Genomic DNA, 22,142 nt, shown 5'->3' on the forward strand with positions numbered 1-22,142 from the left:
TAGAATATTACTGTTTGGCAAACCACTGTCCTCAAACAAAAGATACAACGTACAAAGCTAAGCAAAACCCATCATTTCCATAAATTGGAAATTAAAATTAAGCAATTGAAATGTACTTATAAGCAAGATATAAGGAACTCCTACTCATCTGTTCAGGGGCAGCAAATAAAAGAGAAAGAGGATTCTGTTCATGGACTGTTTATGTGTTGAATATTCCATTCCAGAATGTTTTTATGTGTTCTTTAAAGGACTGAGTTTGCAGTGGCGTTAATGGATATTTAATCTACAATGATAGCCTGCGGTCTTGTAATGAAATTCCATTGGGCAACACACACTTTTACTTTCAGAGATTCCAAGCAAAAACTCAGAATAAAGTAACAATTAAGTGGTAGCATCACTATAAGTTTTAACATTGGGTGTGACTCATCTTAAATGTGTGTTCTGTTTTCATTCTGAGGTGAAAATCCTTACTAACGAGTTACCATTTAAGGACACTGAATATCTCCTGTATTTACGGCTCATTCCTCTACAGCACACTGACAAGCCCTAATCAGAAGGCCACAATACAGTGATTATTGAACATTTCTGAAAGATAGCTGGCTTTGGCTGACAACGCCGCATTTAAAGTGGCCTCCCTGGCGATTTTTACCTTATTTTGAAACTATTGAATCAATGCAGATAATAAGTAGACATTACTCAGTTTGTGGCTTGATTCGTGGGTGAATTACGTAGGTGAACTCTCTTGACACAAAAATGGACTTTATACTGTATGTGTGATCATAGTGATTCTTTATTACTTAAATTCCTTGGAAGATGAAGTATCTTAAACATCCAACACTGCTCTAACCGAATATTATTTCTGTCTGGGCGACTAAGTATTGTATGACTTTCTATGTTCATAATTATCTTTCCGTATTCATTCTGTTGTCACTGAATCGCATGGAGTATTTATTTGCCCATTTGCATTGATTATTATTTAAACCTAAACTCTCTTCCAAAGTTTAGGATGTTGACCTCTGTCCCTTTTCTGTTTAGACTCTTATCACTCAGACGCTCACAGATACCAACCCCACAGCTATCACACCCGAAGAATACTTCGACCCCAACTTTGACCTGGGAAATAGGGATATGGGTCGGCCTATGGAGCTCACAACCAAGACACAGAAGTAAGTTATGAGATTCACTGCGCTGTATCGTCATTATAGATTGTACTACAGTAATAATAAGATTCCATTGTCTTTCATTTCATTCCATGGCCAATAAAAGTTGTGTGCCCCAAGGGTAGTCCAAGGAAGGATTGGTTTTGGGCTGAGATGTCTCGCACTGAACCAATCTAAATGTACAGACTTGGTAGCTTTAAAGACCACACAAGGGTGTTCTACAGATGTATGTGTATTAAAATAACAAAAGAGGTACTTAGTTAATGTTGTACATTATCTCCTCATCTTCCTGCACATCTCAGGCCTTACACTTTTGGGATGGCCACATAATAATATTTTTAAGAAATCGTGACTCGCACCAGGTAGTCTTCTTCTAGAAGAGGTCACATGCCAGTATGTCCTCCCATTAACCAATCATGTTGTTTATCTCAGACAAGAAACCTTGGCTGACCTATATTCTGGAAAAGCCTGCAGGAAAGTATATCCTATCTACTCAATACTGTGCAGGTCTCGCTCGCTGTCCCTAAATATTGTCACTGATGATTCTAAAATCAACAAATGGCGACAAAGGGGGATGATGCTACACTTAACAATATGAAAGAGGCCATTGAGCTTAACGGGGAAGAGTCTGCCAAGGAGCTTGGTTTGCTCTTGCTATGCCTTTCCATCTCACTCTCCTCTTCTGAACGTAAGAACGACTGAGTTTCTCTCTACAAAGCTGGCCTTACCTCCCCTTAAAAACCATACTACTTGCTGTTTGGAGGAATTGATTTCAAATGAGATGATCTGTTGTTTTTTGTCAGTTGAGGAGCTTAGTCCATCTACTGCATCTTAGGAAATAAACGTATTCCCTGATACACATTTTCATTGGTAACTAGATTAAAGGACTCCATCACATATGTCTCTCAGTGCATATAAGGAGCCAAAATGATCTGTCTAAATCTTTGCACATGCATGTTATCCATGTACTGATCTGTTCTTGCAGAATGTGCTGGTCTTTGTCAAATACCACGACCTATTGCATCTGCATTTTACCGGTGGTGTGATTGCTAAGTATGTCTGAGCTTAAGAGTTTCCTGACAGTTAAAATGTGACTGCAGTGCGCTTTTTCCAGTATGCGATGTGTGCCGATGCTCACAGCATCAACAAGAAAACTTTTTAGCACCTTCTACAGTGCACAAATGTATGATATTCTTTAGGGAATTCACCCACTTTATATCTAGTCTTTTCTATAGTTTATTTTCAGTCAGAGCTGTACACTTGAACTAAATCCTTACTTCTTTTGGGTTCTGCCTCGTATTTTGTGTTTGTATGAATGTGTTATTGAGTAGCCGCTGACAAAAACAACAAGGTGATGGATGGAATGCTTGAATTAATGTCAGCCATTGGCAATTGCTCGGGCTGCATCCCAATCCATTGTTTTTTTGGCCCACCATGCTATCCCGGTTCAGACCCAGCCATATGCACATCCTTTGTGACCCTGCTCCCCACGAGAACAGTCCGAACCGAACAGCCAGGCCAGGTGCCTCATGGACCAGAAACAAACATCCTGTGACAGGTTTCGGGGTATCACTCCCTCATCAGCCATGCTAGCTGGAATACAGTGTCACAAGTGACCCCAGGACCCACGCCTGGTGGTACCCGACGCACTTAGGGTGGCAAATGCCCAGCCATATGTAAATCAGTCTTGACCCTGATCTCCATGGGAGCAGCCCAGCCAGATGGAGTTAGACCCAAATTTGTGACTGGGGTGAATGTTTGATATTGTTCAGCATTCCCTCTATCACCTGTTCTTTTTGCATGAGTAGCTATTGACAGCATATGTTGAGGCCTCCCTACCGCTTCTAATTTCATGACCTTTGCAAGGGCTATGGCATGATAGGAATAACTGGTGTATTATGTTGTGTGCACGACATGGAGCAAGCACTTACACCGCTTACTTCCAGAGCTAGCATTCAATCATCGTTTGAAGCCTGGGAAATGCTGGCCTAATGAGTGTGCTCTAGATAACCACTTAGACTTTTTCAATTTAGCTCATATGCTGTACCCGGAAGTGCTTGTGTGATATGTGGAAGTGAATGGCAAAATACTGGTGAAGTGGTGTTTTCTACTGAAGAGTGTGGGAATGAGAATGTGGAATAGAGCTTCAAATATAGGTGAGAATGAGTGTATGGTTTGAAGGAGGCGAGGACAGTAGAAAACAAGCAGCCTTGTAGTTAGAAATATCATCTGGTTGTTCTATATATCTTTTGATCGATCTCAAAATTATCAAAACCCAATTTTAAAGAACTGGTTGTGTCAAATTAAGGACTTTCAGAATTCTGTTATGTTTGTAAAGGATTTTGCAAGCAAACAGACCCATCAACTGAGGCGTCACAGCTCATCCCGGCTACATCTGAGCCACCACATACTGCCCCTTGCCTCAGTACAGACTGCTTTTTATTGAATTTAGCCGTGTCCATGAAAACATGACGTTTGTGTGTCCGTGAACACCGCCAGTAAACATATCAGCCCTCAAGGCCTTTCCAGGCTCCTGATAACAGTAGTAAGAGGAGGAAGGGGCAGAACCACGAGCCATCTACAGAGTGCTGTTTGAGAACACAGCACTCTGTAGGTGGATGTCTGAACTGCACCAGTGTGAGGGATGTACTTTACCTACTTTGCCTTCACACAGGTAAAACCTATTTTATTTACGAGACATACTGCGCATGTCTCAGGCAGGACCATATATCTGATAAAATGGCACTGCAAGGAAACAGTGCTTTCTTGAGCTCGATGAGAAGCAACACAGAGCAACAGGTATGGGATCTCAAGCTCAACCTGTTGATAGGGCTTGGATGTTAGCACTGGCAGAAGATCAGAGAAGATCAGAGAGGACTTTTTTAAAACTTTATTTTGAAGTTTTACAGAGAAATAATGACAGCTAGACAGCTGGCATGGCAACAATTGGCTATAACCACCACTTACATCACTTGAGGTACATGGGATAGAGAAACAGTTTTTCGTATGTTAACAACAGGCAAATCAGGTACAGAGCTTTGTATTTTGAGTATAATGCATGAGAGCTTCAGCAGTCGATTTGTCTCCAGTTACCCCCCAACCCACTCACTTACTCCCTCATTTCCTCAGTAGTAACCCCCATCTCATCCAGCGTCCCCTTAGAGTGCCCTTCTGCTCTGTATTGTGTCAAGTGTACTTCTATTGGTTTGTGTCGTTTAGCACGTTTTTGTGATGAGCTAGTTGCCAATTTGCTTTCATCCATATTAGACCCCGTGTCTGCCCCACTACCTGCCAGATAGGCCTGGTAAGGGCCCCAAATGTCTTTTGGGAGACTTTTCAGCAGTAGTAGCTCATGACATTTGACTGCGTATTGCAGTATGTCATGTCCACATGCCATTCTTGTAGTGTCGGAAGCGGACCACATGCCCATCTATTTACTATTCTGCGCCGTGCCAGCAGCAGTGCTAGGGCTACCAAGCGCCCCGTGCTAGCCGATATCTCCCTATCATAACCTCACAGGGTAAGCATAGGTGTCATCTCTCTCCTCTCGCCTACTGTCTCTTCAAGATCCGCCCACACTGCCTGCCAGAGCCACTGAATGCCTCATCTGCTCCACAGCGAGTACAGATCACACTGCTCTTTAACATATAATGACACAAAGAAGCTGGTGTGCAATACACTCTATTAAAGTATTTAAAATGAATCCGTAGATGCCTACTGTTAAGAGAGACTGTTTGCACCACGGAGCAACAATATATCCACAGTTTGTCACTGAAAGAGACTCCCAGCTCCCTCTGCCATTCCAATCTGTGTTTAGCAACCCCCAGCCTACATGCATTCTGAGCAAATGCATAACGTCAAGATATGATGTTGCAGTGTGTTTGTTTGTAGCAAATATGTTAATGGCAGCAATGCATGCATTTCCAGAAAGTTCTCCCCCAGCAAGGCACGCATCATATGTAGGGCCCTAAAATATTGAGATTGCACTAGTGTGGACGGCTCAGTATCCTGTTCTCTAAACTGATCCCACGTGCATATTATACCCTCTGAATAAAAGTCCCCAATATTATGCAGTCCCATTTCCTGCAATCTGTCCAAGGGGAAACCACGTTCCATTCCTCCATGGTATGTTGGAGGAGTAGAGCAGAGAACCGGCCTGTCGTTCCAGCTCCTCGTGCCAGGAAGGAGTATGTCATCATGTTCAAGGGGTCGAGAGCATTATATCACCAACTGGGTTTTGCAAACAGCTTCTGAGGAAGTGATGACGGGTAAGCGGTGTCTCCTTCGAGCCACAGATGTGGTAAATCCTGTGGTTGGTGTAACCAGTTATGGGCATACATGCATTATGCAGCTGGTTTATATGCCTATAGATCTGAAGCATTCAACCCTCCCATGTCATATGGCTGGGTGCGCAGATTCCAGTCAACTCTTGGCTGCTTCCCGGCCATTGCCAGTCTAGTTTGGATTGCTTGTAAATTCCGAAACACTTCCTGGGGTAACAGTATTGGAATATTTGCAGAGAGGTAAAAGAATTGCAGTAGCACCACCATTTTCATTACGGCTATACGGCCAGTGAGTGACGGTGGGAGCCATATCCAGCGGTCCACCGCCTCCGAAAGTTTTTGCATTGCTTTACCATAGTTTTCCCAAATGACTACAGATGGGTCGGTGTTCACATGTATTCCCAGATATCGCAACAAGTCTGTGATCCACTGCAGCGACCACCGGTGCTGTCGCTGCTTTGAGGAGAAATTTTAAACACTTGTCCCAATTTATACACAAATCTGAGTGTCTGCCGAAAAGCACTACCTCTCGGAGAATTGGTGACAGGTCATGCTCTGGGCTACGCACATATAAGAGTGCCGGCCACATAACCTGAGATGACCAGTTTATAATGTGGAAATAATAGACCTAGGTGGGCATGATATTCTCTGAGGGTGCTGGCTAGTGGTTCCACCACTAGAGAATATAGCAACAGCAACAGGGGCATCCCGCCCTAGTTTCCCTGGTGACTTTGCCATTCATCTGTATATGCACCATCGGTTTGGTTTAGAGCACCTCCATTAAACGCAGATGGCACTTCTCCCAAGCCAATGTGCTTATGTTCCACAAGCATGAAACCCCATTTTATTGAGTGGAACACCTTTTCAGTGTCAATTTACACCTTCACCCCTGGGTCCACCGATGCTCTTGCACCAAAAAGGGTCTGGAGGTTAGAAGATAATGTTTTACCTGGTAATTACCTGGCCTGTTCGGGGCCACTATACCCTCGAGCAGAGGCACCAATCTATTGGCCAGTATATTACTGTATATTTTGGTATCAACATTCAATAGTGACAGCAGTCTGTAAGATGTATAACTGTCCGCTGGCTTGCCAGGCTTTAATAGAGCAACAAGCAAGGCTTCCCACTTTGAGGATGGCATGCAACCACCCTCTACCATATCCTCATAAAGAGTTATCAAGTGGGCAACCAATCTTGATATGCCTTGTAAAAGGTTACTGTTAACCCATGCCTTGCTGCCAGGCATATCTTTCAATGCAGGTATGACCTCGGCAGGGTGCAGTGGGGCCATAAGATGTTCCCTTTGCTTCACTGGGAACCATTTCATAGCAATATGTGTTAAAAAGACCTCTGTGGTGCACTCTGCCTTTTCAGATCTCAAGGTGTATAAGTCTGCATAGTAACAGCAAAACCAATCAGATATTTGATTGGCCGCAAATATTGACGTCCCCTGCTCATCTCATATCATCAGGATTGTATTATACTCACACCTGGGCCCGAGTAGTGCCGCCAGATTAGCACCCGGTCTCTCTCCCTCCCCATATGCTTGTGCCATTGCATAATTCCCCAGGTGAATAAGTTCTCCATGTGCAGTGCCGTGCTAAACGGCCAACTTGGCATGTATGTCATCTAATAGGCTGGGATCAGCCATCTCTGTATGTCTGTGCTCTAGTACCCGAATTTCTCTCTCCAGCCCTGCTAACCTGCTTCAGAGGGATCGAAGGACACCCCGTGTTTGAAGATAGTGACTCTTCTATTATAAACTTTAAATGCCTCCTATACCATCACAAATTCGGGCACAGAGCCAATGTTAAGGCAAAAGAAGTTGTCTATTGCCTGCGCTAGTCCTTTTTTGAATGCCACGTTGAGCAAGTAATACGACAGGAACCTCCAAACGAAAGCAGTCAGTCATGGGCTGCGCAACTCTAGCTCCAGTAGTACTGGTGAATGATCCAAGTATCTGTGCCCCCAGGATTCACAGCCATGCACCTGGTGTAGCAAACTGTGTGACATCAACCAAAAGTCTGTTCATGTGTTCACATCGTGCCCCGTAGAATAGTGCTTATAGCCTCCACATCTAGCAAACCACATTTGGCTGCTATCTCTTGGAGGCCTTGAGCAGCCACCGAGGGTCAACGGGGCGGTCCTCTGGAGTCATCCTTGTCAGGGACCAACACACAGTTGAAGTTTCCACCCCAGACCTGCGGAATGTCCCCCCACTGTGTCAAAGTGGTGTTCAATGTGTGATAAAAGCCAGGGTCATCATAATTAGGGCCATAGATCCCCACCAGAAGTATTGCAAGGTCATCTTTTGTGCAGCGTGCTTCTACATACCTGCCTCCCTGGTCCAAGCTCAGAGAGGAATTTTGGGAGATCTTCCTCAGGCCTCTGCTGCTTTGTCTGGGTCCCTGTTTGTACCACGCCTTGCTGGAATCCTGTGTCCAGTGCTGGATGCCTGCCCTGCTGCTGAGATAGAGTCATCAACAAAGACAAGCAAAGCAAAAACAACTCCAACTTGTTATTTGGTGGATTTGTGATTGAGAGTATGTAAAAGTGAATGCGTGAGATTGAATGAGAACTGGTGAGCAAGTGAGTGCTTGTGACTGAGTTTGTGAAATTGAAAGTGAGTGAAAGTGAGTTTGAGTGAGAATGAGTAAGTGAAAGAGTGAAAGGGAAAGGGGGTGAGTAACAGGTGGTCAGTGTGAGGTAGTGTGTGCGAGCTTGGATGAGTATGAAAGGCTGATTGACAGGACAGGAGAAAAGGTAAGTGTGAATGAGTGAGAGTGAATGTGTGAGTGTCTGTGAGTGTGCATGTGTGAGTGAAACTAAGTGATGGTAAGAGAGAAAGAGAGTGTGACTGAGTGTGTGTGAAAGAGGAATGAGAATCAATAAGAGTCAGTGTGTGAGAGTGCGTGTTTGAGAGCAATAGTGTGTGAGTGTGATTGTTCTTAAATGAGAGTGAGTGAAAGTGAGTGAAAATCAGTGAGGTGATTGAGAATTTGATCCGTGAGATTCAGTGAGTGTATGAGTGGGTGTGTGAGTGGGTGTGTGTAACTGAGAATGAAAGACAGTGAGTGAAAATATGTATAACTTACAATCAGTAAGCAAGAGAGGGATGTGAATGAATGATTGAAAGGGATGAGTGATTATGAGTAAGTTAGAATGTGTAAGGGAGGGGCGGTAAGGAAAGAAGTGTGAAAGTGTGAGAGTCAGTGTGTGAAAAAGAGTGAGCATGAGAATCAATGAGTGAGAGTGTGAGAGACAGTGACAGTGAGTGTGTCTGACTATTTCAGTGAGTGGGTTGGTGTATGTGTTAGAATGAGAGAATGAAGCTGAGGGAGTGTGAATATGAGTGAGTAAAAATGAGTGAGGGAGGGGGAGTGAGTGTGAGTGAGCAAGTATGTGTGCGTGAGTGTGTGTTATGCTTGTGAGTCTGCAGCTGGACATAGCATACACAAGGTAAATCTTGGCATATGGATGCCCCTGTGGCCTGGCCTACAGGAGGTAAGTCTTGTAAGGAAGGGCATCTGTAGCAAAACGCAAGCCTGAAATTATTCTTGAAATATGGAGGCACCCATGACCAAATGCTAGTGCTGGCATATTGGTGGGGATTCTCACCCTAAGGGAGGGTGATCATAGCACATGGGCAAGGGAAGAGCCAATGAGAAAATGCTGGCTCTCACGTACTAGAAGCATTCTTTGACATATTGAGCATGCATGATAGATGCGCTTCTTATTCGAAGTAATACTTGGTCTAAAGAGGGTATTCATCACAAAAAGCTGGCAATGTCACACTAAAGGTAGTTATAGCTGTATGGGGGAACCCCTTAGCAATTTTTTAAATTTTTAGATCAACTCCTGGGAAGCGTTAGAATTCATTGGCATATCATAAAAGTTGTGGAATATTACATTGGTGAGTTTTCGAAGCTTATAGCTTTTTAGCACATTTATGCAAAAATTGTGCTTTAAAATGCACTTTGAACCCGATTATATTAAACAATTCCCAAGTGATTCCCCACCCCTAAACACACCACAAACAAGTTTGATTTGCTTGCTATGCTTGCCCTCTGGTAATTGGTGCCAGTATTACGCTACACTACTTTCAAAGGTTACGTCCACCACTCCATATCAAACTTTTCTTAAGAAAAATGCCAACTTTGTGTGAGGTCAGGAGCAATGTGATTCTTTTGATTGTATCAAAAATAAGATTGTAAATGCTCCAAATTCAAAGTCTTTTGAGATGGGCAACAGAGTCATTTTATCAGTAGGGATGATCGGTTAAGGGTTGGGTTTGTTTTGTCCCAGAAGTATAGTGAGAATAAAGAAACGGTGGTGCTTTTGCCAGACCTTTATAATGAGTGAAATACATTTGTCTGTGATCAAAAAGAGTTATTGGCACATTCATAGGCAGCTGGTCATTTCTATCCTTCCCTATGAGGAACTAGACTCACAATTTTCACTGATCTTAAGTCTTTATCAAATGCTAAGGAGTTTATTAAGTAGACTGACGTGAAGAGAAAAGATTTCACGGAGAGCTTCAGAAATGTTATAAAGATGAATAGCTACCTTTCTTTGGAAAATTATGCTATAGTGCAGGATGATAAATTGGCTCCACTTTATTGAATGCAGAAAATGAACACTGACAAGGCTCATCTTGGAAAGGGGCATGTTGTGTAATAAACACAGATTTTTCAATATTTTTGGTGACCTGGACTGGATGCTGAAGTGGATGGTGCAATACGGAAGTGTGGAGAGTGTGTTGTGAGTCATAAATCTGAAAAAAGCCTTGCTAAATTCGTGCTGTAGCAACTTGTGTTCAGTTGTGCCCATTGTTGGAACTGGTGATAGATATTAATGATCCTTTTGCTAAATTGTCACAAAATAAGTCTTATGTCTTGCTTTTAATAGAATACTACTAGATACGGATGGGGTAATTGCTATTTTGACTGATGTTTTATGTAGGGACGGAATGTGTCAAGAAATTGTTTTTGGACAAAAAAGTACAACTAATTTCTGAGAAAATGCGAACATTTTTGACAAATCTGAAATTGTGCATTGAAGGGTTGCTTTGCTTCACCTGGAAGGTAATGAGCAAGCATAACATATAAAATGTGTGGCTAAGGAGGCTAGCTAGTTTACTGCAAAACCTAAATTGTGTTGGCAAAAATCACTTCAAAGCCTACTTTTGGCATACAGAACACCACAGCACTCTGTACCACAAAATACATCTTTTGAATTGTTGAGAGGGGTGATGGTTGCTACAGAATTGTGTCTTTGGTGGTTGTCTGGAAGTTGTTGTTGAGGTAAGGACAATGATGATAAAAGTGTTGTGGGGAGTGTTAAGAAATAACAGAGGAAAATAGCTGATTATATGAATGAAAGGCATGGAGGTACAGAGAACGAAAACAGGCTAGATGTGGAGGTTGGTCAGTTTCTCCATGTAAAGACGATTGGATGTTGGAAAAGGGGGAACAAGATGGTTGGACCTTACTAAGGAAATTTAACTATTAAGAATTGGGGTAAGGTTAGAAGATGGTAGGTTTTGGTATATGGAAAGAGTATCAATTTGAAGGAGGTATGTGAGTTTTGGTTGGTGATGCTCGTTTGTGGGATGAACAAGAAAGCTATTCTGGAATGAAGTGTGCACTGAGGACAGGGGCTGTGGAAAAGAAGGTGCCTAGTTTTTAACCTACTTAGCAAACAGTGGCCGGTCTCAGTAGTAGAGGTTGCAGAATTTAAGTTACAGAAGAAATATAAAGATCTTGAAAAGGGGAGGTGACTGGGATATTTGTGTGTTCATATTTTTCTTGTGTTTGGTTGGTAGCTGATTAGGTCTGTTGCTTTGTCTCTTTGATTAAAGGAGGGATGTGGGTGGTATGTGGAAGTGAATGACGGACATATGTGAGAGTGGTGTTCTGTGGAGTGGAGCATGAGGGTAAGAATGTGGAATGTACTTCAACTTGGTGCTGGAAATCTTGGAATGTAAAGTCAGAAGGTGTGTGTGGTTTGAAGGAGGTGAGTACAATTGAAAATGAATCTTCTAGTTGTCCTGTAGAGCACTGTATATATTTACCTGTCCAAAAACATAAACCACTGGAATGAATCACCATTGTGGGCTCTCCCATTTTCTACTAAATGTGTTCTGGCTGGTAGAGGAAGAAATCAAGGCAATCTGCCATAGCAACTTTAGAATGAGGTCCGCTCCTCCTCCTGCCTTTTGTGAAAATCGCTTCAGCAGAAAGGTAGACCTTGCCCTCTCGCCCCTCTGTTTCGAATGAATATTGCACCAGTGGGCTACTATAAATGAAATGCAGCTCTCTATTCGATTTCCTCCCCTTTGTTGTATTTGCAGTTCTTTCACCAATGGTGACATGAGATCGCTGGCAGGTGCATGCATACTTTCAGGGATACTTCTATTTCACTTACCCTTTGGGCTATAAGCTACCAATGGTTTTATTTAGAGTTTGGTTGACGGGGTACTCCATCAAATGTGATCTTTGTCCATTCCCCATATTTAGAGTGCTTTTGACTATAAAATACTTGTAACAAGGCAGCCAGGAGATCACCATGTTTTTGACAGATTAACAAATTCTAAATAAGGTTTGAAATTCTAGGGTAGGCTCACCGATTACTCACTGGATGAGTGCCAAAAAGTGCACTAAGGTGTGTTTTTCACAGATGTTCTAGCATTTCCTTAGAAAAACTGGAAGATTACCAGGTAGAAAACGTTAATATTATGCAGCAATATGTAAGCCTTTCCCAGAAGGGATGTGGCCAACTCTGCCTGCTTACGAAGAACCACCAGGACTAGAAGCTTATATTTAGAAGACCATGCTGTATGTTGGTCAGAGAGTTGAATATCTACAAGAAAAAAAATGCCGCCATGAAAGTGTCTGAACCCATTCCACAGAAGTTTGGGTGAATTTCAACCAGGAATATATACAACGTTGTTAAGCATAATGGTTCGTTTGTCCTGCAGCTTCAGATATTTCTTCTGCTAGGAGCATCTAGATTTCTCCTTAGAGGGTAGTAGCTTCACTGATCCAACCCAGGTAGTGTATGCCCAAGAACAACCATGTGCTTGGTCCCTGCTTGCCTCTTAAGCTCAGACGTAGTTTCTCTTCAGAGTGTGTTTGACTGGTCTGCTTTATGCTGCATCCTCCCTTCACTCCATCACAGAAATCTCTTACTGTCTCTTATTGTCTGATGGGGGATATTATATGGACAACTACATTTCTCAAAAATTCCCAAGTCTTGGCGTGATGCTATAATTCACCCATTACACAAAAATGGCTCAACGTCTGATCCTGCCGATTTTAGGCTGATAGCATTGCTTGACAATGAGGGTAAGTTCTATGCCAGTCATTTGCTAGAAGGTCTTCAATCTTGGGCTGTGTTGAAGGGTCCAATTCCTATATGCCAAACTGGGTTTTCTGCTGTATTGGGTACATCTACCAACTTATTAGCCCTATCTATTTTGATGGACAAGGCAAACTCATTAGGCTGTGTACTGCATTGTTGTTTTGTTGATTTTAAAGCAGCTTTAGATCGGGTACCTACGGGTCAAACTATAAAATTGGGGAATTCCATCTGTGCTCCCGGGGGCTATTATAGAATTACATACAGACAGACACCTGGGTCCACATTAAATTAAGAGATGGCCGCTCCCTTTCCGGGAACATTTCCAACTTTTGTGGTGTGAAGCAGGATGCGTGCTTGCCCCCTTGTTTTTTAATCTGTTTATTGCAGACCTGTCACCTGCTCTTGATGCCATTAACTTTCATCCCCCTAAGATCGGTGGTCTTCAGTTTAACCATTTGCTCTATGCTGATGATTTGGCAATGTTCAGCCACACCAGGGTTGGCCTACCACGGTTGCTTAACCAACTTGTACTTTATACAGCTGTGAATTATCTGGAAGGAAATCTGCTAGAAACAAAAGTGGTTTCTTTTGGCAGGAAGAGGCCTTTGGGAAACAACTATCTAAGAGCAGTAACCTTATTTCAGACCACTCCTATAAATATTTAGGGGTGCATTTCGATGCAAGGGGCAGCTTTGTTAGGCAGAGGAAGGAGATTGAAGGTAAAGTTGTGGTCCTGCAGGTGACTTTTTCCAAACTACTTAAAATCCTTAGGGGGCCCAACCTGTTCTCTTCAATTGAAGTTATGAAAGCAAAGTTTACTCCCTGACTGTCTTGTGGTCAGTAAGTTATGTTGGGCAGAGGCTCATGTCTGCCAAACAGGTTGGTGGTCAAGATTTATAAGAGGGTCTTTCATCTATCGCAATCTGCATCTCCTGGGGAAGTTCGGCTGGAATTTGGCCTTTTAGATCAGCGGGCAGTGGGTGCCGGTGCTTTCCTGAAACTGTCATAAATTACAGTGGGCTATGGCGAGTAACTTGGAGTCAGTTTTGTGGCTTGAAATTAGTGTGACTGAGGCGAAAGGTGCTCACTACTGCTTTTTGACTGATTGTAAATGGTTACCGAGAGTTTAGGACCTTTGGGCTAACAATCCATCTCAACCCCTTTTTAAATTGGGTATTAAAAAGAATGTTCAGCTCTGGGCCTACCACTCAGATGAACTCTCCTTGCCAAGCGTAAACATGCCTGGGCAGTTATTAATTCATTCTGGCCAGCTACCCCAGCTGGCTATTTTTATTGCTCTTATGGCATTCCTCTGAAAGAGAAATTCAAGGCTCTAAGGATGGGAGATTAGACTTTTTTGAAGCATTTACCCACTTGGCTGCCCAACCCAGGGGAGGGTGTCATGTGCAGGGGTTGTGGTAGCTAGGAAGAATCTTTTGAACATGTGGCCTGCCTGTTTCCATCTTTGCTTAAGGAGCGTAGATCTTTGTTACGGAATAAGTGGAATGAATTGGGGTTCTGCTCCTGTCGGCATGCTGTTATTATGTCCTTGGACCCTGAGAGCACAATGCTGAATGTTTTGGGACCAAATTCATTAGTGCCTCCCAGGCCAAGTTCATTAGGAGCACTATGAGAAGTGGTTAATGGTATATGAAAACTATCTTCTGCTGTTGCTCCTTTGGGTTTTGAGCCAACTTTGCACAGTCATTGAGTTTTGTATTTCTTTATTATGGTTTTTAATATCTTGCTGGTTGCTATTCTATAATGGAACAACTAATGCAGGTAAGGGCCCAGATAGTCGTTGGTTCCATGTTTACTGTTTATGAGATGGGTGTCTGGCTCTCAGGGAGGCCCGGAAGTAATTATAATTATGTGCAATGTTATATTTTGCAGCTGGATCCCCTGCTATTATTTTATTTTGATTTATTTAATGTATATAAATTAATTAAGTATATTATTCTGTATTTAATGTCTGATATTAACATTGTGTTTTGCCGGTAGTTTGGGGTTCTCAATTTGTGTATTTTATTATTGATTAACTTTGGTTTCAAATTGCAATGGATTTTAATATCTATACAATAAATTATACATACAATGGACAACTACTATGTTTTATGGGCTCCAGATATATCTTTTTTACTTTTCATGTTTTTCTTTATTACATTTTTATATCCTATTGTCTAGATTTGCTAGCTTTTAAAATTGTGCCTTTTTAGAAGAGGGCATTTCCTTTCTGAAAGCTCTCGATCAGAGCCCAAGGTGCCATCTTTGGGCAATTGGTGTTACTTCCTGGTTGATTGATTCCATCAAATTTCGCAAGAGATTTGGCTTAGGTTTTCCTTGGGTGTAGACGAATCCTCTCATCACCAATTAGGAACCTGCTGTCAGAACAATTAATTGAACACTATCCTAGGCAACTGCACTCGGGCAGTCATGTAGGAGTGATGTGGATGCAAACTGAAGTATTCTCCACCTGCCCTCTCTTGCCCATACACGCATCTCATTTGGAAAACAATAGTGTGAACATGCTGTTGAGGGAAGGGGATTGGAAAGAGAAAGAAACTTATGTTGATATGAAAGTCTTAAATGGTCAGTCAATCAATGTCTGCTAACGTGTGGGTACAGAATATAAGTAGGTAGCATTGGCATACCTTAATATTGTAGCCAAAATATCAAGGAATGAAATATTGATGGGTAAGTAAGCATAGATTTTCTATACCTAACTGTACACACAGATATATATATATATAAGTTAATGATATATATATTTTTAAGGAGCGTAAATATGGAGTTAAGAATGGCAAACCTATTGTTACCTTTGAAAACTGAAACACTAGTCAGACACTTAAAACCAGACCCCTAAAATCGTCTCATGGCTAATGCACACCTTCCTTGATCCTTCAAAGACTTTGCCATAATACGTATGTTTCGAATGTTGCCTTTATATTGGGTAAGTGCCATCCATGTAACTGCAGTCTCATTATCCTCTCACTCAAAGTACTCTTTGGCAGCTCCCAGTAGTGTGACACACTTTACTGATGAATTAACTAAATAAAAACACTGAGCATGCTGATTTTCAATCTTGCAGCCAAAGACAACAATCTTTCTCCAGGTGATCAACAGTTTATCCTTTATAACAAAACTTTTGCTTGTTGTGGCCCACATGGGGTGTCTTATTTCTCCATAAACAAATCTCTATAGTATGAGAGGATTGTGGGCAATAGAATACTTTTGCCAGTGTTAAAATGTATATATTACCCCTTTTGCTCTATCACAAAATCAGTAGAGCCTAAAAGAGAAAGAACACGTTTTTTGTTTTTCTGAAGTATGTTTCTCTATTATGTACTGAATTCATTTATGTAGCCCTATATGCTGCTTAAAAGCAGCCACGTCTGAGTGCCAGTGAGACAATGAAGTGAGTGCCATGGTAGGGAGCATTGGTGGGGTTGGTAGACTAGAAATAAAGCTCGAAATGTTTGATGGGCAGGTGGAACCAAATAACCAAACCAACCCAAAGAAAGCTGTTAAGAGTCTCTAAAGATTGTGATACCTAAGGTCTATTCTCAGATTATGAGCACTCTGTGATGCACTTCACTTCAAGATGAAGGGCACAGAGTGGCACATTCTTTACCAAAGATTTTTTCTTGCCTTATCTTTCTAAAGAGAGGTATGATACCTCGAGAGAAGTGGCTTGAGTGTAGAGGTCTGATTGGATGGTTATATGTAAAAGAATGCTATTCAGAAGTGGTGAAGTACATGGCAGAGAATTTTAAAGACCATCATTTTGCAGCTGGAGCCTATGGACATCTGGAAGGTTAGGGATGATTTTGCATTATTTGAGTTTTGATGGTGCCTTTCATAGATAAGGCAATGGAAAAAAGCATTGGAGTCATTAGGTTTGGAGATTGTGAACCCCTGATAAGGACTTTTTTGTAACATGAGAGAAAGAAGGGTATTCCTATTGTAGGCCTATGTGCATTTTTATATGTATTTTTAAAATACAATGTTAGTTTCAGTTAAGAGACCAAGGATTCCAGCTGCGACAAGCGGCCAATAGAAGGGGAGGGATTCATTAGGTTTCCAGGTTCATATCACTTTAAAAGAAGGCATTTAGTATTAATTCCCAGCATTGTAGTGATGCTCTTATTACTTTGATTCATTTACATATTTTCCTAAGCCTCAGTTGTAGCTGATTGTTGTTGACCTGATTGAAAATAATTTTCCAGGAGGCTGGGAGGCACATGTTGAAGATGAAAGGAAACAGCGGTGAGCTCAGATGCTCTCATAGGTTTTGTTTAATTTCCACCTGAAAGATCACTTTAAAAAATGGCAAGTTTGAGGTGCAAGTAAGGGAGCGTGATCAGTATCATTCTTATGTCTGGTGGGCATTTTTGGCCAGTATACGTTTCTGTAAAGTGTCAAATATTGCAATTTATGCTAATAAAACTAGTAGGATAAGGAGTGTGTCGTAGTTTTCATGAGCAACTCATGGCTACCCTTCTATCCAATATGCCTAATTCTGTTTTGAAAGGTGGGAGGAAATAAGATTGTCTACTATCTAAGAACCTGCTTTTCTCCAGGGACTGTCATTGCTGACATTTTATAATACATTCCATGCCTATACGGAGTAAATACACAACAGAACAGGATTTGTAGTGTGAAGGAAAAAGAAGCATTCTTGGCTTTGTAGCTAATTTGATGATTTAGCCTGTTAAAATATAATTGCACCTGTCATTTGGAGTAGAAAAAAATTATGAGTGTTTTTGATGTCGATAAGATTTTTCAACTGGACTCTACAAGTATTACCAAAGAAAGGTCTTATATAATGGTTTTGGCTTTGAGAGCTAGGGTTCCAACTTTGATAAGGGTGCCTCCAAGAGAAGAGCATTGTTGTATTCTATTATTTAATTTAATTATAGTAACAAAATATTATGTATGTATGTATTCATGTTCTTCTTGTAAAAGCACTACTAGGAGCTTTTTTCTGATCAGATACAGTGATTAGGTGTTGCACCAGCAAATGTGACAGGTATCAAGAAGAACCAATAACAGTGTCACCTCATAACCAGTTGTAGCAAATTTGTCTTTTCTGCCTGGTCACCACAGATGGTTCACCTTTTTATGGGCCTGTTTTTGCTGGCAATAGGACTATATGCCCTCTTACACTGCTATTCAGTGCCACTGGCCCTAAAATGGTATTGGCAAGATTGGTTTCACTACATTGGTCTATTTAACGTTCTTGTACAGTCGTGATAGATAGCACAGAAATTGCACAATGGCATGGGAGTTAAATGTTAAATGTGGGCTGCAGTATACATTTCCACCACTCACATATATTTTAAATGTGTATATAGGTGCCAGAAGCACCACTGTGTTCTGGCTGGTCTGGAGTTTACAGGTATTGCACCAACACATCACAAGGAAAAGTGTCTTTACCATAAGAGAACCCCTATGTTCCTAATAACTCGCACCTGCAATGTGCCTTGCTAGCCCACAAGGCAGGGTACCTAACATATATAAAAAGTGGCACACTTTATATTTAGAAAGTCCTCGCTGGAGCGATCTGGTGTCTAGACGATTGTTTTGAGGAGCTACGGACTGAAGGACTTAGCAGAAGGAGCTTTCCCAGCAATTGGAGAAAAGTGGGGCTTAGTTATTTTCTCCATCTCAAGTGAACAGGGGCAGGGTGCTGAGGCTTGACCAGGGAGGTATTACCCCAGGTGGGCAAGAAAATCAGATTCGTCTCACTTGCTGAAAACGGTTTCAGTTGGACCTTCCCTTAAAGATATATGACCTTGTAGATCTTCCCAATAAGAGCTTCCTGCCTCGCCTGCTGGAGGATTTTGCGAACCAGAAACCAGAAATGTGACTGAATCCTAAGGTAAAACTATGGTCCAGGGGAAAATTCATCCTACCAGTGAAGTGAGCTCAGTCACTACGAGCTCCAGCTCTGTCCAACTTTGTGACATTGGTGGAAAATGAATGGCTTCAGGGGGAGCTCAACAACAAGGTATCTGGCTTGAAGGGTCTCTTGACTGCATCATCCTTGGCCTATGCACACCTGAAGGATTATTGCTTTCATTTCAGAAACTAAGTCAGAAGGTAAAATATTTGACCGCCATGCAGTGCTTAATTTGTGCTTTTTTTAATCTGGTGCAGAGAACCAGCACTTTTTTTTTTGGGCCGGTGCTTATTTTTCTGCCTCAAGCGTTTACTGCCAGCAAAAGAGATATATAGGAAAGACGGAGGAAGAGAAAAACGAAAAAGCGTCACAATAGGAAAAGGCAGAAAGCTGCAAGAGAAGGGGCAGGGAGTGGCTTTAAATGGATTGAAAAGGCCCTAGATGGCTTCAGGATTACACTGCCTCAGTATTCCGTGTTCGCACATTTAATTGCAGCAGCCGTGTGTTTAAGAGGAGGGCTTTGAGCACCGGCACGTTTTTATTTACAAATTAAGCACTGCCACCATGACTCACTCTACTGCGGTCAGCCTCAAATCACACATAGGTCTTGGTCAACAGCAAACCTTTGTTTTTCAGTGGTGCTTTACATTTTCTACCAACTTTTCTTACATCTTTAAAACATCATATCATGCAATCATCTTAAGCAATTTTGATGATTTTAGTACCTTTTTTTTTTCTTCTTTTTGTTCTAGCACACAGAGGAGGCAGAAATGGTTAACTATAACTTTCTCTAAATAATTGAGTTTTTAGCACTCTTTGAAACCTGAAATAGACGTATTTCAGTTTTTGATGTAGTGGGAGGGTGTTCCTTACTGAAGATATTTGCACGTGAAGGAGTCTGCCTCCAAACATCTTACAGTGGTATGACCGTATGGACAACAAGTTGTGAGCTGTAGACATTAGCCTTGACTGTAGGTTGTTGGTAAAGGATGAACAACTTGACCAAGTATTGTGGAGACCGAGAATGCAGACTTTATGAGTCAAGCAAACAGGTTAGAAATTTGATCTTTCCATCACGGGAGCAGTGGAGGGATCATAATACAGGTGAAATATGATCAAAGTGATTCAGACTAAACAAAAGAAGAGCAGCATGGTCTTGGCCCCAATAGAGTTTGGAGATCGATTTCTTAGGAAAGCCTATGTGAAGGCTGTTGTATCACTGCTAAAATTCCAGAATAGCGTTGATAGCACAAGAAGATAAGGATGGTGTTTGCACTGTACAAACTAGGTGCAGTCTCCTGTCTTCGCTACATTTACATGGCTGCATCGTGATCTCGTACTGAGGCTTACAGTCATCTATTTCAGCAATTCAAGTGCAGTGAAGCATATTTTGCTCCACAGTAAAGACCGAAAGGAGTAAATTTGTGAACCATAAAGGTTTCTTAACAAATTAGTAAAGTTACAATCTCAAATTAGTACATTTAATCCTAAATCAATAATCACTGGGATGTAGCAAGGTGTAAATTAACCAGGCAAGACAAATAAGCAAAACAAAGTTCAGTTATTTAAAGACAGCATTTAATTATATGAAGATTCAGTTCCCCTTATGGGAAATACCCTATGCTAATCTAAAGTGGCTGTTAAAGTTGGGAAATTCGTAAATAGCAGGTGTCAACGGGTATAGAATGTCAAACAGAACCAAATTAAAGTTCCTATCAAGAAAAGGGGAAATGCACTTGCTTTAGGATGGAAGTCTAAAAGCAAAAATATTAGAAGCATTGTGTCTCAAAAAAGAGAACATTCAATTAATTCAAAGAGATACATTCTACAGGTTCGCACATAGTAAGAACTAATCAAAATCATTGTTCATGATGTGCTTGGTCTCAGCCTCCTTCTCATCAATAATACAATGCCAGATTCTTCTATTGTCACGGCCTTTAAGATATCTCATAAAGGAGTATTATCCCCCATTCCCGTGCAGGTACTAAGAATCATGGTCCAAACCAATTAAATGCTTTGTTTCTACCTTCAACTGTACACTAACAAAGAATAACATTTTTAACAAGAACATGATGACTCTGATGACTGAAATAGGAAGAGAGTTATGCACAGCAAGCAGAAATACAGAGTTTACTTTAATATGGAGTTGGGCACAAAGGCTCACTCATGTCAATGTTAAGATGAACATATTCTAACTAGAGTTAATTAAAAACATATAAATCACTTGTTTTTTCTAAATCAAAATGTAAAATTATCTGTATACTATATAAATAGTGGTTATGGGAGTTACAGGTTAACACACTATTAGGCACAAATAAAGGATGGTAACACTGCATCACCACCATATCTTTTTGGATGAGCATCCCATTTTCCCAATTCAGACTGCTGGCACCCAAGGCGTTTACAACAGTCGACTCTCTCAATGAATTAACCATTGAAATTCCATTCATGTTTTTTCATGAAACAATTCATCTAAAAAATCATAATTGTGCTATTTGAGATATTGATCATCCCCTCTCATTTCCTCAGTTTGGCTTTAAAGCAATTTTGGTTGGCATTTTTCACTGTATATCCATGTTTTTTCCTCTTGCTTCCTCTTGGGCTCTACATCTTAAAATGTATGAAGACTCAGGTCTCTAAAGGTATGGAATCGACATCTGCAGGGACTGAGTCCCGTTTTATAAAAGTGCAAATAAATAAACATTTTGAGAGTATTAAGGCAACGCCCTCAGCCTTGTCGGTACATTCTTAACCGATACACGTCGAGATGAACTGCGTGGGTACTGCGGCTGGCCTAGAGGAATCCCTCTGTGCTAGCCACGTGTAATGTGGGCTTTCATAATGAGGAATCCTCCTGTCTTTTGGTGTCTTTTCCTCCGTTTCCTTTCTACCAGTGTTTTGTATCTGCTGGTGATTGTAGGTAGTAGGCATTGGCATATTTCTGAGCACTAAGACATATTTCTCCTCATCAGACTGATATCCAAAACAACAGACAGAACGATAGAAAAAGGAAAAAGAGGAATGAAGAGAAAGATAGAAAACAGAGACAAAGGGAAAAAGTAGCGATGAAAAAGAATCTGTAACATTAAGATAAAGAAACAGTAAGGGCCTGATTACAATCTTGGTGGATGGGATACTCCATCGCAAACATGACGGATATCCCACCCGCCGTATTACAAATTCCATTATATCCTATGGAACTTGTAAAAAGGCGGGCGAGGTATCCTTCACGTTTGAAACAGAGTATCCCATCTGTCAGTGTCGAAATCAGGCCCTTAGTGTCGGTTGGTGGAAGAAAGGCATGAGATGGAAACTAGACTAGGTAACTTTGGTATTCTGCAAACCTGTGTATTTAGCAGTATCGCCAGCATAAGAAAACTTTGCCCTACTTAACTTATTTCTTTGAAAAATAAATGTGTCTTTCTCTTATTCAGC

At 41.4% G+C, this 22,142-nt stretch overlaps 1 protein-coding gene across 3 annotated transcripts in view; it reads left to right on the top strand.

Annotated features, from left to right (window-relative positions):
• Positions 1–22,142, top strand: part of ANKRD13B (ankyrin repeat domain 13B) — a 353,565-nt gene that overhangs the window by 244,758 nt on the left and 86,665 nt on the right. For all 3 annotated transcript variants that reach the window (XM_069226255.1, XM_069226253.1, XM_069226254.1), the window contains exon 10: positions 1,036–1,166. In XM_069226255.1, the coding sequence (XP_069082356.1) occupies positions 1,036–1,166 (131 nt within the window). The remainder of the gene's footprint in view (positions 1–1,035; positions 1,167–22,142) is intronic.

The sequence above is a fragment of the Pleurodeles waltl genome, chromosome 3_1, assembly GCF_031143425.1.
Source record: "Pleurodeles waltl isolate 20211129_DDA chromosome 3_1, aPleWal1.hap1.20221129, whole genome shotgun sequence".
NCBI lineage: Eukaryota > Metazoa > Chordata > Amphibia > Caudata > Salamandridae > Pleurodeles > Pleurodeles waltl.